Source organism: Scyliorhinus torazame, chromosome 16, assembly GCF_047496885.1.
Source record: "Scyliorhinus torazame isolate Kashiwa2021f chromosome 16, sScyTor2.1, whole genome shotgun sequence".
NCBI lineage: Eukaryota > Metazoa > Chordata > Chondrichthyes > Carcharhiniformes > Scyliorhinidae > Scyliorhinus > Scyliorhinus torazame.
This window is the reverse complement of record NC_092722.1, coordinates 162,895,668-162,913,765: the sequence shown is the minus strand read 5'-3', so window position 1 is coordinate 162,913,765 and position 18,098 is coordinate 162,895,668. Positions and strand designations below refer to the sequence as shown.

The 18,098-nt window shown below is 43.6% G+C and overlaps 1 protein-coding gene across 1 annotated transcript in view; it reads right to left on the bottom strand.

Moving 5' to 3' along the window:
* Positions 1-6,276: 6,276 nt before the first annotated feature.
* LOC140393193 (regulator of G-protein signaling 10-like) overlaps positions 6,277-18,098 on the bottom strand; it is a 72,153-nt gene continuing 60,331 nt past the window's right edge. The window contains exons 4-5 of the mRNA XM_072479355.1: positions 8,555-8,698; positions 6,277-7,334 (exon numbers count right to left, since the gene is read on the bottom strand). Of these exons, the coding sequence (XP_072335456.1) occupies positions 7,185-7,334; positions 8,555-8,698 (294 nt within the window). The 3' untranslated portion in view covers positions 6,277-7,184. The remainder of the gene's footprint in view (positions 7,335-8,554; positions 8,699-18,098) is intronic.

The window sequence follows — 18,098 nt, the reverse complement described above, 5'->3', positions numbered from 1 at the left end:
TCTCCCAGCATGTCAACATCAATGACCTGTTAAAAAACTGTGAAAGGCTTCCCTTTAATGTGTTCGGAATGTTTGAAGTGCATTTTTCACAGTCTATTTCATTCCCCTTTAACCTTTTCAAGCCTCTGGGAATGCTGAGAAATCTAAAAGCTTTGAACTGCATTGTTAGCATTCAATTTCATGGTCCATTGTCTTTTAGCCTTTTGCTTGTCAGTCTTTTCTAAAAATGAGGCTGTTTCTTTGTTCTGAAGAGATTTCTAGAATGAGCAGGGGCTCCATTTGAATGTTGCCCCTGCACCTGGCCTTTCTAGGAAACTCATCAGAACAAAGAAACAGCCTCTTTAAAAAAACTGTGGATAATAGGTCACCTGCTCAAGAGAGGAAGGACTTCAGAGTTAATGCACCCCTGCAGAACTGTCGGGCGCGATTCAACTAATTGGGAATGAAGTCCCATAGTGAGCGGATTTAGCCACGTGTTTCCCGGCGCGGTATTATACATGACTCGTTTAGCACACTGGGCTAAATCGTTGGCTTTGAAAGCAGACCAAGGCAGGCCAGCAGCACAGTTCAATTCCCGTACCAGCCTCCCCGAACAGGCGCCGGAATGTGGCGACTAGGGGCTTTTCACAGTAACTTCATTTGAAGCCTACTTGTGACAATAAGCGATTTTCATTTCATTTCATTTATATAAGGAGCCTCAGTGGAGAACACTTGGCCGAGGCCACACAGAGCTCCACTCGCTTGAACTACCCAGTGTAGCGAGATGGCATTCTGATATCCTAGGCCCTTGAACGCACTATGCTCTCCAATACCCATGGAGAGCACCCTGGCATGATCACACGTGCACAGAAAATACTAGTGTACCTTGGCAGTGCCAACCTGGCACCCAGGCAGTGCCCATGCCAGCTGGCAGTGCCACCCATGCACCTTAACAATGCCGGGCTGGCATCCAGATGGCACTGCCAGGGTGTCAAGTGAAATCAGCAATGCCAGGGCATCACTCTGCCCAAAGGGCTTGCAGCTGGGTGCCTCCGATCCCCTGAGAGACCCCCATGAGTGCCCTTCTGGCTGGTACCCATTTATGGAGACCAGTACCAAACTGCACTCACCGGAGATTTCCGAGGCAAAGGGGGTGAATCCCAAAGCCTCAGGTACCTAGGGAATCTGCACATTAGAATGAGACTAGCTGTCTCGCTTTTAAGATGCAGATTGTCATGGACGTCTCGGTGATGGAGTGGTTAGCACTGCTGCCTCACGGCGTTGAGGATCCGGGGTCGATCCCATCCCCGGGTCATTGTCCATGTGGGATTTGCACATTCTCCACATGTTTGCGTGGGTTTCACCCCCACAACCCAAAGATGTGCAGGGTAGGTGGATTGATCACGCTAAATGGTCCCTCAATTGGAAAGAAAAAAATACATTCGGGACTCTACATTTATTTTTTTTAAATCTGAAGATTGTCCAAAAAGTGATTCCGCTCACAATGGGTGTGATTTACATTCCAACATCTCTCGAGATTGCGTTGGATCTCGCAAGCCGTTGCAAGCCGGATCTCCTAGCTTTATTGGTCACGCTGTACTGCAACTGCTTGCTTTTCAGGCGCATTGTGACCATTAGATCACGCCTGTAAATACAAACAGTGCTAATCCCTCCTTTGAAATAGTATGGAACTGTCAATTTTAAATGCCATTGAATGGCATCTTAGTAGCTTTCCCACCACTAGTAGAAAATACTCCTGGGGCTGGATTATCCAAAAATGGGGCGATGTCCCCACACCAGTGTAAAAACGCAAGAGGTTTACTCTGGAGATTCCTTAAAAGTATTAGCAGCTATTCAGCTACCTGCAGGGCGCTGGCAGGGCCCCGGAGTGCTTCTCGCAGCTTCAGCTGCGGATACGGCCCCCCGCACTTCCGGTTCCGCGCACGCTCACGACAGCGGCCTCAAGCTGCCGCGCCAAATGCGATGGCGGTCTCAGCCGGCCAACCTGAACGAGGACAGAAGGTCCCAATGATCGGCCCCGGGGACCAGAGATTCGCGGGAGCGGTGCCAGGCATGATTCCCACGTGAACATCGATCCTCCACCCCCATGCCAAACGCGATTTTTGCGCGGGGCTGCAGAGAATTCCGCCCCTGATTCCCTGTTGGCAGCAACACTTCATCATGCCCATAGATACATCTTTCTTTCAAATTACTAAATTTGAAGCTATAATAACTGTAAATATAATTTGTTCAAAAACCCAATAAAAAACATTTATTAAAAAAAAAGTTTGAAGATATAGTCTCGCTTGCAGGAGGGCCCTCTAACACTGATCTTTGCCAAATCAAGTTTATTTAATAAGTTACAATTATTACTATATTTTCTTAACAGATTACACTATCCAACATACGTAAGAATCTGCAGGGTTCACTTTTTGTTTCTGTTAAACAGTAAAATTCCTACTGCACCCGTTCCAAAATACGTATATAAAATTTCCGAGAAGCAGTAATGGATAAAACATTCAATTACCGCAAATTTGAGAAGGAATACGATACAGCAACATTGGTGTCGGAAATGTTTATCACTGCCTATTAATAATGGTTTTATATATATATATATAAAATACAACAACGCATGCAAAAATGAAATTTGAACACTGCTTAAATAAAATGTCAGTTTGGGATTGAAATGTAAGCTTTGCATGATTGTACAAGCTCAGACAGCAGGCACAAACAGTCCATTCTGCAGCTCCAGTCCAGTGAAAGACAGGATTTTGGCTTGGGCTCAAAGTTTCCTTCCACCTCTGCATAGTTGATACGTTTTCCCTGGTGCTTAACAGAGACCCAGACAAGAACTCCAAAAACAACACTGTCTGCAGACTCTGAGAGTGAAGATGGGAGATTTTTAATCAATCATGTTTAGCTTCACTGCAACCATTAAGACTGGAACAAATGGGGAGAAATATTTCAACTAGCTTCGACAGATTTATGAAAAGCAAGAAAAAAACCTTACGAATGTGAATTTCCCACTATTTGTCAGTTGTCGCAAGAGACTTCTAAAGTTCAAAAGACACAATTTGCTTTGTCAATCTCGTAGAAATCACACTAAACATCATCCCAATACTTAAACCATTCTTAAATTTCTGAGTTTTTAAAAAAGGTCTTTAGTTTTCAAAAAATGAATTCCTAATCTCAACAGGGACTATCTGAGACAGGAATGAATAAAGGAAAGCCATGAAGAAAATTAAAACCACATTACTTACTCCACACTCTTTACTGTTTAGTTCAAAGCAGCAAAACTAGACCCAAGTTGGAATCCGTTGAAAAAATCAGGTGGTAGTGTATTCTATTTAAATCTAACAGTTTTCACAGTAACGTCATTGCAGTGTTAATGTAAGCCTACTTGTGACACTAATTTGTTTAAAAAAAATAAATTTAGGGTACCCAATTATTATTTTTTTTCCAATTAAGGGGCAATTTAGCATGGCCAATCCGCCTACCCTGCACATCTTCGGGTTGTGGGGGTGAAACCCACGCAGACATGGGGAGAATGTGCAAACTCCACACGGACAGTGACCCAGTGCCGGGAGTCGAACCCGGTCCTCAGCTCCATAGGCAGTAGTGATAACCACTGCGCCACCGTGCTGCCTTACTTGTGACACTAATAAAGATTATTATTACAATTATGCATCCACTAAGTCAAAATAAAAGCAAATTACTGCAGGTACTGGAATCTGAAACAAAACCAGAAAATACTAGAAGTCTGACAGCACCTGTGGAGAGAGAAGGGAGCTAACATTTTGAGTCCAGATGACTCTTGTCAAATCTACTAAGTCAATTTATTAACACCTCTAGGCAGAAAGAATTTCGGAGGTGGGTTCCCTGACTGGAACAGTAGTTGGAAAATGTATCCAAATGAGGAAGGAAAATTAATACCACTGGGGAAATCTTTACCAGCAAGGCAACATTGAATTTTAATATTCAAATGTAACATGAACAAGGCTTATATACAAATGCAAAAACTAGTCACACTACTGACAAATCTTTTAATGTAAACACATCAATAAACGTATGGAATTTGTCCAAAAATAATTCTTAAAAACCTCCTGAATTCAAATATTTCTAAGATTTTGAACGCCATAAAATTAGTCCCAAAGGTCTCTCCCAAACTCTGTCATTCACCATATTAATGAGACACCATGGGCTGCAACAAATAAAAGTGGTCAACATCGTCTTAAACATGTTTTTGTAATGGAAGTTCAAAGCAGTTTAGTAGCATAGTGCGTTAAGGTACTGACCCAGTATTACATGCAGTGCTCTGTGTATTTGCACACACAATTCCCCACAGATGGAGTTCCTGATTTCAAGCCGGGAGTATCAAGTACATGATTGGCACATCCTAACAGGAACGGGGGATGGAATAACAAAGGATGAAAGGATCACTCTTAGCAGTCTGTTAAAAATTGGTTTTCATAGAGGCCGAAGAGCAGATTGACTAGCAACGTCATTAAAGGAGCTCAATACTGCAGAAAAAACCTCAGCTTTTCTTCGTCAGATCAAAAGGAACAAATTAACACACCCGTACTACGGATGTGCAGGGTAGGTGGATTGGCCACGCTAAATTGCCCCTTAATTGTAAAAAAATGAATTGGGTACTCTAAATTTATTTTTTTTAAACACACCAGTACTACCATTAAAATGTACAACTGGATTTCAACAGAATACATAGATCATACAACTGGTCATGCACTCCTGCTCACACTGACTTTATGCACCAAAAACATTGTTGAGTGTAGTTCTTTAAAATAATGAGAACTCAAAGCTTACCACAAACCAAATGCATTATGGCAATACAAATCATTTATCATCCTTATGCCTCTCTGATATAGTAACCCATAAATGTACAAATATACTGTTGTTTTATACATCATTACATAGTACACATTTGAAAGATCTTAAAAGTAATCATTATTGTCTAATTTCAGAGTGTCAGGCCTGTTACAGAAAACATAGAAAATAGGAGCAGTCCATTCCGCCATTCTGAGCCTGCTCCGCCATTCAATATGATCATGGCTGATCATCCAACTCAGTAACCTGCTCACACTTTCCTCCCATATCCTTTGATCCCTTTAGTCCCAAGAGTTATATCTAAGTCCAGTGAACAGGTTTCATCAGCTGCCCCTCAATACCACATTAACATTGAACGACAAAAAAAATTAGCAATTTGCACAGGCAAAACACAACTGACTTGGAGACAATGCTGACAAAGACTCAAATGTGCTGAATTGCTCATTTAATGGGAGTAGTTGAAATTGCTCCCAAAATAGATCTTTTGTGGTGAGATATAAGCAGATAAACCTAAGAGAACCAGTCAACATAAATAGTTCAAGGATGGCCAAAGCAAAACCTGATTAACTTCACTATGCCATTAAGATTGATCAGTTAAGTTGGCATGCTACAATTCATTGAGTAAAACATTTTCTAAGCTCAATGGAGCAAAAAGGAGAAAAAGACTTAAATAAAAGCTCAACCAAGTGATGATAACTATCAATGCATGTTATAAGTGGAGATGAACTGTTCATGCACACACAGCCACTACAATCAACACTACTAGAGAACACAAGTATAAAAGTGACCTGAGTTGACTGTTCTTTGTTGAGATTGGTACGACAGCTATCATGTCGACAGACAGTAATATTGTCTTGCTCATATTTTAAGGATTGAAGATTGTTAAATGTGGACCTTGTTTTCCCATTTAAAAAAAATGTAATATGTAGTTTGTTCGGGTATCCCGCTGTGTACATTTGATGGTTTGTTTTCATATGCCAAGACTACAATATCCTAACAGTAACATCAAATGGAGATGTAACATGAATGATGGAAACAATCATTTCATCCAAATTGCATGATGCATTTTATGCCTTCTCGTCATATCAACTCTTCCCATAACATTTTTGGATTTCTACCATTTGTGATTTTTAGTAAGTAGCACATATTAGTAAGTGCAGTACAGTGCTGTCAGGGGTAAGTGATGGCGCAATTACACAGTAAAGGCATTAGTCCTAAATTTATGGCTATATAAATCTTGCATTAGCCTTTGATGCAATCAATAGGTCTTATAAAACTTATCCAATACAAAACAAATTTAAAATAAAAATAAGTTATGAGCACTTCATTCAGTATAGTGGGTGTCTGGTTATTGGCAGACAGCTAAGTGAATAAAAGCCCTTGGAGTTATTAAATACAAGTGGGATAAAATTGTAGCATATGGCAATTGAATATGAACATCCAACACATTCATATGAAATTCTTTGGTGTGTATTTTAATAAAGCTTTATCACATTCTTTGAAGGAATTTTGTATGTTAATATTGCACTGCACAATTTTACTACATTAACTTCCTTAGATAAGTAAAGATATTAAATGTAATCTTCACATTGATTCATCTGAAATAAGGTTCATCCTCATTAGAAAACTCAACTCTCCCTTATAAGTCTATCAATTATAAACTTACTCAGATTCCAAAGTTTTTAGTTTGTATTTGGTAAAACTTGACCACAGCATACATCTTGTTATAACAGGCACATGGACAAGCATCAAACGTCATTGAACAGAAAGGTACCGGTAGTTTCTATTATGGTTTGGGATGATAATCCACTACGTTGCCAGTTTGAAAGTGAGCCTGTAGATTGAATAAAATTAATTGATTGCGAAACATTCACGAGTGAAATTCTAACTGCTTTTTCTGAATGACGATTGTTTTTTAAATAGTTCTTAATCAGGATATTCAGTAGTCTAAAGCAATGATTGAAACTATTGTCTTCATCTGCAGGAACTTGAACACAAATTCCAGCAACAGATGATGATAGCTGTACAAGGCAGATGGCTGACTTGGGCTATTGCCAGGACATCATAATCACAATATAATACTGCTGCTTTCCACATCAGTGCGGCCGAGGTAAAATTCAAAACGTCTGCCCATCCACCCTGATGCTGAAATTTAGGTGCCATTGTCCGCAGCTCTGGGTCTATGGTTGTGTTGACATGCACCGTACCTGAGAATACTCAGTACCATCAGATACAGAGTATACAAACACATCCCTTTCTTCAATACAGTCAACGTTTAACCAGATAGGCGTCATTAGGGTCCATTAGCAAGTAAAGCTAGGGAAGCACACAGTGGTTATGAAGGTAGTCCACATGCTTGGTTATCGATTATAAATCCTGGATGCCCTTTTTGGGACAGTTTCATCAGTGTCTGGGGAATTCTTTCCACTTTCTTCCAGTCGCTTGACTTGTTGGCATAAATCAGATTTCAGAAAACGATTGTAACTGTCATATTTCATGAGAGTAAATATCTGAAAGATAAAAAATATGAAGAATCCAATAATGAGATCACCCAACACCACCAACTCTCTCTCCTGTGGAGCTATGTGATTTACTAAAGGGAAAGTTGCATATAGAGTCCCTACAGTGCAGAGGAGGCTATTTGGCCCATTGAGTCTTCACAGACCCTCCGAAAGAGCACTTCAGCCAAGTCCACTTCCCCATCCTATCCCAAAACCCCTTAACCTAACCTACACATGCCTGGACACTAAGGAACAATTTACCACAGCCAATCCACCTAACCTGCATATCTTTGGACTGTGGGAGGAAACCGGAGCACCAAAAGGAAACCCGGGCTTTCATACAGACACAGGGAGAACGTGCAGACTCAACACGGACAGTGACCCAAGCCAAGAATTGAACCCGGATCCCTGGCTGTGAAGCAACAGTGCTACCGTGCCGCCCTTTTGTGTGGCAATTCGCTAGCTACAACCCACAAGTGCATCCGTGAGGTCACGAATAAAAATATACCTGAGCAGCAGACTATATCAACTTTTGAGCTGGGCCAAGCACACCAAGAGAGGTATCTCACAGGATTCACAATATTTGGAACACTTCACAAGATCTAATGAAATCTCGTGAGACATTGCGATCTGTATCCAGACTAACCTATTTAAATGAGCCATTATGGTCATTTAAATATGTCTCCGCCGGGTCCTCCGAAGGCCCGGGAAGTAACGGCCTCATCTGGGAGACCTCGCCATGGCGCCATTTAGCACTGGTCCACACAAACGTTGACCAGGCGTAATGGCAACTGGGGGCATCTCCCAGGCCATTGGAGACCTACAGGTGGTTGGGCTCTGGGCATGGTGGTAGCCCCGTACTCCCACTGGCATCCAGGCAGCTTGGCACTACTAGCCTGGCATCTTGTCACTGCCACAGGCAACCTATCAGTGCCACCCAGGCACCCTCTTTGGCTCATTTCTAATAGGAGCTCACACCCAAGATTCTATTAGTATTCTAGCAAACATAAGCATTCTAATAAATATCCATGTTATAATTAATAGCCATATATCCACTGTTAATACAAGTATATGGCAACCAACAGAACAAAGAGCCAGAGATTGAAAATAAGTTGGTTTTCTCTTTAACTTCATCATTGCAATTAAATAGTTTGACGGTAAATATAACATTATGCAATAAATGCTTGAAAAATTTAGCTATCCAGAAAAATAAGCATGAAATAGTTTACCTGTTCTTGCAGTTTCTGAAACATGAAGGGATGTGGATGCGCCAACATGCTCTCACTGATACGAGATTGTCCCTCCACATTCACTTGCGTGGCAGCCTTACTGCACAGAAAGGTTTTGTAGATCTGCAGTGCTTTGCCATGAAGCTTAATCATCACAATAAAGAGTATTCAAGGAATTAATACACAAGTATTAACTCTAAACTAATTAATTGATACATTAAGATTGCTACAAGTACAATATATAGCATAATATCATTAATTTTATATAATTTTATCAAATATATTTTAGTGAGCATCATGAGCTTTCTTTTCTCATGAACCAATGGTAGCCATCAATTATTTTATGTACTTTAATCAGAGGGAAGAAAATTGTTCAATTATAAAGGTACAGGTTTACGAAAAGAGGAGATTATTTTAATGCCATCCTCAATCATCCGAATGGGAATACCCATTAAACGATTGGGAGTATGAGTTAGTAATAGTTGAAGGCACAGGACAGTGAGTCAGGGAAGCCAAAAGAGATAGTGCACATTTGGACCTGATTATATAGTAAATGACTCCGATAACTCACTAAGTGAAAATTGTGAGACCATTTCAGGTCAATATCTATGAATTTATTGAGTTTAACGTGATCGGAGGTGCAGAAAGTTTTGGAGCGGGGTGGTGGTGGGAGGAGGAATAATAAGGAGAAATTGAAGGGGTACACTTCGACAAATAGCTTCAGCAGAAACTAACTAAAAGTGGCCAGAGATGCAAAGAGGGACCTTGAGGAAATATAGACACCGATGCAAAGCATAACACTTAAGAAATAATCAGAGAACTGGCAAGAAGTTACAATATATAAACAGGGCTGAAACTAAGGATTGGCACAGGCAATTAAGGGAGATGGGGACATAGTGATTATGTCACTGGTCTAGTAATTCAGAGGCCCAGGCTAATGCTCTGGGGACACGAGTTCAAATCTCGTCTCGACAGCGGGTGAATTTAAAATTCAATTAATAAATCTTGAATTGAAAGCTAGTTTCAGAAATGGTGATCTTGAAACTATCATCAATGGTCATAAAAACCCATCTGGTTCACTCATGTACTTTCAGGAAGGAAAACTGCCATCCATACTCGGTCTGGCCTACATGTAACTGCAGATCCACAGTATGTGGTTGATCCTGAACTGTCCTCGGAAATAGCCTCGCAAGCCACTCAGTTCAAGGGCAATTAGGGATGGGCAAAAAGTGCTGGCCATGTCCCATGATAGAATAATTTTGTAAAAAGTTAATAAACAATGATTTCCTTGAAGTATTTATCAGGGTAGTATATCATTTACTTACATGAACAACAGATATTCACCAAACTAAAATAACCTAAATAGAATTAGTGATAGATATAAATATATAATCCTACATATAAGGGACTCAAAGACAAATGAATCTTTAGTAATAGATTGTTGTATTGCAAGGCAAACGACGAGGCAGTGTTTAGTCACAACAGCGATTTATTTAACTAAGAAGAATTATATACACAGAACAGTACAATTACTACACAGGCCTTGTTCCTATGACTCCCAGGCTAACTCCGGCGAAACCCTAACAGACAGATCCACGCCTAAACACATGATAGGTGAACATTCACACACTCCGTCCCCAAGGGCTGAGGGTTTATCATGTGGCCCATGAAGTATCACCCCTTAAAGGGGCCACACTACCACATAGATATCCAAGGAATAAAATCACAGAATTCCTACAGAGCAGAAGGAGGCCATTCAGCCCATCAAGTCTGCACCGAACCTCTGAAAGAGCCCCTTCCCTCAGCCCACTCCATCCCCGTAACCCCAAAGCCCCACCTAACCTACACATCTTTGGACACGAAGGGGCAATTTACCATGGCCAATCCACCTAACCTGCACATCTTTGGACTGTGGGAGGAAACTGGATGACCCAGAGGATATCCATGCAAACACAGGGAGAAAGTGCAAACTCCACACAGACAGACAGCCACCCATGGCCGGAGTTGAACATAGTTCGCTGGCGCTGTGAGGCAGCAGTGCTAACCACTGTATCACCGTACCACCCATAAAACATGTGAGGCACTGACACATGTAAGAGAGTCCAAGTTGAATGGTCCCAATTTTCAAAAAACGTCACAAGGTGGACCCCAGGACTCAAGCACAAAATTCAAGACTGATGCTCTCCAGTGCCATAGTGAAGGACTCCTGAATTGTCAGGGGTGCTATCTTTCTGATGAGATGCTAAACTGAGACCCATCTATAGGGCAGCTGCATATAAAAGATCCCATGGGACTATTTCAAAAGAAGAACAGGGGAGCTTTCCCTGGTGTCCTAGGCAATATTTACCCCTCAATCAACATCACGATAAACAGATTATCTGGTCATGAGCACAGAGCTGTTTATAGGAGCTGGTTGTGTGCAAATTGGCTGCCACATTTCCTACATTAAAACAGAGACCACAATTCAAAAGTGCTTAATTAGTTGCAGGTAGTCATTAAAAGTTCTATACAAATGCGAGTCTTCTTTTAATCCTTGAATCACATATCTGATTTATGAAGCCAAATTAGAAAAACATGGGCTTTTTAGTCATGAAAGGAGATAATTGAGAAGGCACCCTAAGGAGGTTTGTGAGTGAATAGCATGGAAAATGTTAACCCAAACTAAATTGTGAGAATAAGTCAACGGGATATGGGTTAAAAATAGTAAAATACCAATTTGGAATTGATGTCATGAAGTTCTTCAAAGAAAATGATCAACACATGGCGTGATGTCCGCTATCCAGCACCAAAAACGGTGCGGATCACTCCAGCGTCGGGCCGCCCTAAAGGTGCGGAATTCTCCGCACCTTTAGGGGCCAAGCCCTCACCTTGAGGGGCTAGGCCCGCGCCCGAGTGGTTTCCTCTCTGCATGCTGGCGGAGAAAGGCCTTTGGGAGCGTCAGCAGCCGCTCACGGCATCCCCACGCATGCACAGGGGAGGGGGTCTCTTCTGCCTCTGCCATAGTGAAGACCATGGCGAAGTCGGAAGAAAAAGAGTGCCCCCACGGCACAGGCCCGCCCGCGGATCGGTGGGCCCCAATCGCGGGCCAGGACCCGGGGCCAGATCGCCCTGCGCCCCCCCCCCCCCCCCCCCCCCCAGGACCCCAGAGCCTGCCCGCGCCGCCTTGTCCCGTCGTTCAAAAGGAGGTTTAATCCACGCCGGCGGGCGAGGGTTGACAGCGGCGGGACTTCGGCCCATCGCGGGCCGGAGAATCGGCGGGGGTGGGCCCGCCGACCGGCGCGATTCTGGCGGACCAGCGCGCCGTGATTCCCGCCCCCACCGAATCTCTGGTGGCGGAGAATTCGGGACACGGCGAAGGCGGGATTCACACCAGCCCCCGGCGATTCTCCGACCCGGTGGGGGGGTCGGAGAATCGCGCCCACGATGTAGAATCCTGGGCAATAGAGTGGGGGTGAATACTGGTGTTATTTAAGAAATTATTTCATACTCTGATTGGTAATTCTGGAATAAAATAATCCTAATCAACGTCCTTACCCATACTCATCTTGTGATTCGTAAAATAACAACTTAGTCTTCTGTTGGCCTGCTTCAACAAGTTTTATTTGATAATTATGCAGTCATTTGATTTGATAATTATGCAGGCAATTTAGTGTTTGTTTTACGTTTGTCATTCAATGTTTACATCAAACTTTCTCATTGTTGTTTACTTTCATATTGTGCCTTAATCCTCAACACAATATGCCCTACATTGCCGGTGCAAATTTCTCTAGCTTTTATCTCAGTAACTCTATGGCATCCCTGACTGAGTCAATATAGTGCCAAAGCACAAGCAGTTACGTGCTGTGTGACCACCCTCAGGCATTTTTAAATGGTTTCTGTGAATCTCCTGCAATTCAAAATTTGGCAAGCCTCGGTTTTTATACAATAAGACATTTATCTTGCTATGTTAGATCTTGCGTACTGGGAAGTTGACCTTACAGAATGCATAGCTGTGCTCAAGGACAAAATTTTAGTTGCAATAAATTTTTAAAAATCAAAATATATCATTAGCAATCCTGGAAGCAAATCTTGGGCTTTTGAGCTAGGAAAAGAGAATTGCTTGCTCAAGAAGTAAATTTATGATCTGACATTGATGAAAATTCTTCAGCTAGGATAAGGGATATCTCAGCATTCACATTAATGTGCCAATATAGTGCATTACTTCACTACTCTTGTGGAATTCTCAGAGGGAGTTCCGGATTCTATCTGGGCTGGTGTCAAGAGATACCAGATGACGGTGAACCAGATTTTCACACAATAAGAAACGAGGCAGTCAAGCTGCTTTCATACATTGCAGTGACTCAGTAGCAGCACAGCAAGGATCGCTTTGTCAGGGAGTACTAGGGGAGAGGAAAAGTCGGTGATGAATAACTAGCAGAGTGAGGAAATCTTGAATGGTGAAAGAATATCTTTCCTAGATTAAACTAATACACTCAGCCATATGAATCATGTGTGAATTATGTGGAGAATAATACCAAGGAGTATTATCCTAAAACAAAATAGATTGAGGGATGGTTTTTATGGCTCCCTTGCTGGGTGTGTTTTTAATGAGGTGGGGGGGGGGGGCATGTAAAAAATGTCTGGTGGACAGCCCACTATCTTCACATCCAGCCATGAGCTGTGGGTGCCAAAATTAGCAGTCCACCCATCATTTTTAAAATGATAGTTAACAGGCAGTTGTTAACAAGCCAATTATCCGTACATTATATTTCCCATGCCATAATATGGTTGACGTGGGCAGACAGATGGCAGTGGAGAGGCCATTTTTTTAACACAATTGGTTAAAAGGAAGCGGGGAGAGGCGGGTGTACGTCCCTTGAGGAAGTGACCTATGCACATCAGGAGCACATCCGCTGTTCCCAGCCCTCCACAAAATGTCAAATCCATCTCCCTTCCCAGCTAGTCTTCAGAGGCCATACCCTCATCCTCCTAGTCCACTACCTAGGTTGCCTAATTCCTTCCTGCCCTCAGCTCAAGACATTCCTCACTCTAGACAGTGTAGCCACCTAAAATGGCTGATTCCCGATTAATTTGGCCAAAACCCGATATAAAATGGCTAACTGAAAAGGCTGATGGGAAAAGCAGCCAACAGGACACAAACGGACAGCTGCAGACAGAATAGCGTATTCGGCTCTGGGGAAGTCGGCCCAGATCGATACCTACGACTATTAGCAGCGCATCAACACAGACATCTGCAGTTTAATCGGCTATCCCCGGGAACAATTGCAACATATTAGCAATTGAATGCCGGGCCAGACCTCTCGGCGCCTGCAGTGGCCGAAACAAAGACAGGTGAACGACCACCCCCCGATCGAGGAATCATAGAATCATAGAATTTACAGTGCAGAAGGAGGCCATTCAGCCCATCGAGTCTGCACCGGCTCTTGGAAAGAGCACCCTACCCAAGGTCAACACCTCCACCCTATTCCCATAACCCAGTAACCCCACCCAACACTAAGGACAATTTTGAACACTAAGGGCAATTTATCATGGCCAATCCACCTAACCTGCACATCTTTGGACTGTGGGAGGAAACCGGAGCACCCGGAGGAAACCCACGCACACACGCGGAGGATGTGCAGACTCCGCACAGACAGTGACCCAAGCCGGAATCGAACCTGGGACCCTGGAGCTGTGAAGCAATTATGCTATCAACAATGCTACCGTGCTGCCCCATTATTGGAGCATATCGAACCCAGTGATTGGGAACAAGTCCAATCACTTGGGACTCAGGGTCAAGGGCCGCCCCGAGAGGCGGGAAGCCCCTGGGCCCTATAAATTGAGGGGCCAAGTTCAGATCTCTCTCTCTCTCCCTTCTTCTCCTGCTCGCAACCTTTGCAAGAACATCGACCAGAAACTGTAAGTTTGACTCCAGTGATCGCTACCCGATAGAGACTCCTAGCCATCGACCCGTATCAGCCTTTTGTATCCCGCAGGCCAGACCCAATTCGATAAACCATTTGTTTCCCTGCCTGGTGGGCCATCCCCAAAAGTTAAGTTTTGGCCAGTAGTGGTAGGTAGTGATATAGAAAGTAGGATTATTGCGTAAGTATTTATTGCTGTACTACTGGCCAAAACTTAACTTTGTTTGCACTGAGTGCTGAATTTGGTGCTTTTTGAGTGCGATAGTGAGAGTTTGGTGAGTATAAGGCTTCATTTTTATCTAAAGTTTAGTCTTTCTTTTATTTAGTTAATTAACTTAAAAGTTGCTGTTTGGTTTAGAAGAAGGTGAATTTTCAATAAGCTTTAAACAGGCTTCTACTTCTAGGCACTTGCAGCTGGAGCTTGTTAATTAGTTAATTGGATTAGGCCAGTTTTTCAGAGGCTAGATTCACAGTATAAAAGTGATCCCCTACAGTGCAGACTTTGTTTGCACTGAGTGCTGAATTTGGTGCTTTTTGAGTGCGATAGTGAGAGTTTGGTGACCGAGGGAGTGCTGAATTTGGTGCTTTTTGAGTGCGATAGTGAGAGTTTGGTGACCGAGGGAGTGCTGAATTTGGTGCTTTTTGAGTGCGATAGTGAGAGTTTGGTGACCGAGGGAGTTAGGTGAGGAGGGAGTAAGGTGCTCCTTTCATTTTGTTTCCGACATTTCCGCAAAGAGTGCGAAGAGAGCCAGGAGTTTACAGGAAGTGTAGCTGACTGGGAGCAGAGTCGGAGAGCGGAGATCTAGTGAGTCCACACAGCAGCTATATTCTTTAAGGTAAGAGGGGATGGAGGCTAGGCCAGTTACATGCTCCTCCTGTAGGATGTGGGTGGTGAGGGATACCACCGATGTCCCCACTGACTATACCTGCGGGAAGTGCACCCAACTTCAGCTCCTCAAAGACCGTGTTAGGGAACTGGAGCTGAAGCTGGAAGAACTTCGGATCATCCGGGAGCCAGAGGGGGTGATTGAGAAGAGTTACAGGGAGGTAACCACACCCAAGGTACAGGACAAGAATAGCTGGGTTACAGTCAGGGGGAAAAAACAAACAAACAGGCAGACAGTGCAGGGATCCCTCGTGGCCGTTCCCCTTCAAAACAAGTATACCGTTTTGGATGCTGTTGGGGGGGATGACCTACCGGGGGAAGGCCCTAGCGGTCAGGTCTCTGGCATGGAGTCTGGCTCTGGGGCTCAGAAGGGAAGGGGGGAGAATAGAAAAGCAATAGTTGTAGGAGATTCAATGGTTAGGGGAATAGATAGGAGATTCTGTGGTCGCGAGCGAGACTCCCGGAAGGTATGTTGCCTCCCGGGTGCCAGGGCCAGGGATGTCTCGGATCGTGTCTTCAGGATCCTTAAGGGGGAGGGGGAGCAGCCAGAAGTCGTGGTGCACATTGGTACCAATGACATAGGTAGGAAAAGGGGTGTGGAGGTAATAAACAAGTTTAGGGAGTTAGGCTGGAAGGTGAAAGCCAGGACAGACAGAATTGTCATCTCTGGTTTGTTGCCGGTGCCACGTGATAGCGAGGCTAGGAATAGGGAGAGAGTGCAGTTGAACACGTGGCTGCAGGAATGGTGTAGGAGGGAGGGCTTCAGGTATTTGGATAATTGGAGCGCATTCTGGGGAAGGTGGGACCTGTACAAGCAGGACGGGTTGCATCTGAACCAGAGGGGCACCAATATCCTGGGAGGGAGGTTTGCTAGTACTCTTCGGGAGGGTTTAAACTAATTTGGCAGGGGAATGGGAACCGGATTTGTAGTCCAGCAACTAAGGTAGCCGATATTCAGGACGCCAAAGCATGTAATGAGGCAGTGGGGAAGGGAACACTGACAAAGGAGAGTATTTGCAGGCACGGAGATGGGTTGAAGTGTGTATACTTCAACGCAAGAAGCATCAGGAATAAGGTGGGTGAACTTAAGGCATGGATCGGTACTTGGGACTACGATGTGGTGGCCATCACGGAAACTTGGATAGAAGAGGGGCAGAAATGGTTGTTGGAGGTCCCTGGTTATAGATGTTTCAATAAGATTAGGGAGGGTGGTAAAAGAGGTGGGGGGGTGGCATTATTAATTAGAGATAGTATAACAGCTGCAGAAAGGCAGTTCGAGGAGTATCACCCTATTGAGGTAGTATGGGTTGAAGTCAGAAATAGGAAAGGAGCAGTCACCTTGTTAGGAGTTTTCTATAGGCCCCCCAATAGTAACAGAGATGTGGAGGAACAGATTGGGAAACAGATTTTGGAAAGGTGCAGAAGTCATAGGGTAGTAGTCATGGGCGACTTTAACTTCCCAAATATTGAGTGGAAACTCTTTAGATCAAATAGTTTGGATGGGGTGGTGTTTGTGCAGTGTGTCCAGGAAGCTTTTCTAACACAGTATGTAGATTGTCCGACCAGAGGAGGGGCAATATTGGATTTGGTACTGGGTAATGAACCAGGGCAAGTGATAGATTTGTTAGTGGGGGAGCATTTTGGAGATAGTGACCACAATTCTGTGACTTTCACTTTAGTAATGGAGAGGGATAGGTACGTGCAACAGGACAAGGTTTACAATTGGGGGAAGGGTAAATACGATGTTGTCAGACAAGAATTGAAGTGCATAAGTTGGGAACATAGGCTGGCAGGGAAGGACACAAGTGAAATGTGGAACTTGTTCAAGGAACAGGTGCTACGTGTCCTTGATATGTATGTCCCTGTCAGGCAGGGAAGAGATGGTCGAGTGAGGGAACCATGGTTGACAAGAGAGGTTGAATGTCTTGTTAAGAGGAAAAAGGTGACTTATGTAAGGCTGAGGAAACAAGGTTCAGACAGGGCATTGGAGGGATACAAGATAGCCAGGAGGGAACTGAAGAAAGGGATTAGGAGAGCTAAGAGAGGGCATGAACAATCTTTGGCGGGTAGGATCAAGGAAAACCCCAAGGCCTTTTCCACATATGTGAGAAATATGAGAATGACTAGAGCGAGGGTAGGTCCGATCAAGGACAGTAGCGGGAGATTGTGTATTGAGTCTGAAGAGATAGGAGAGGTCTTGAATGAGTATTTTTCTTCTGTATTTACAAATGAGAGGGGCGATATTGTTGGAGAGGACAGTGTGAAACAGATTGGTAAGCTCGAGGAAATACTTGTCAGGAAGGAAGATGTGTTGGGCATTTTGAAAAACTTGAGGATAGACAAGTCCCCCGGGCCTGACGGGATATATCCAAGGATTCTATGGGAAGCAAGAGATGAAATTGCAGAGCCGTTGGCAATTATCTTTTCGTCCTCACTGTCAACAGGGGTGGTACCAGGGGATTGGAGAGTGGCGAATGTCGTGCCCCTGTTCAAAAAAGGAACTAGGGATAACCCTGGGAATTATAGGCCAGTTAGTCTTACTTCGGTGGTAGGCAAAGTAATGGAAAGGGTACTGAAGGATAGGATTTCTGAGCATCTGGAAAGACACTGCTTGATTAGGGATAGTCAGCACGGATTTGTGAGGGGTAGGTCTTGCCTTACAAATCTTATTGAATTCTTTGAGGAGGTGACCAAGCATGTGGATGAAGGTAAAGCAGTGGATGTAGTGTACATGGATTTTAGTAAGGCATTTGAT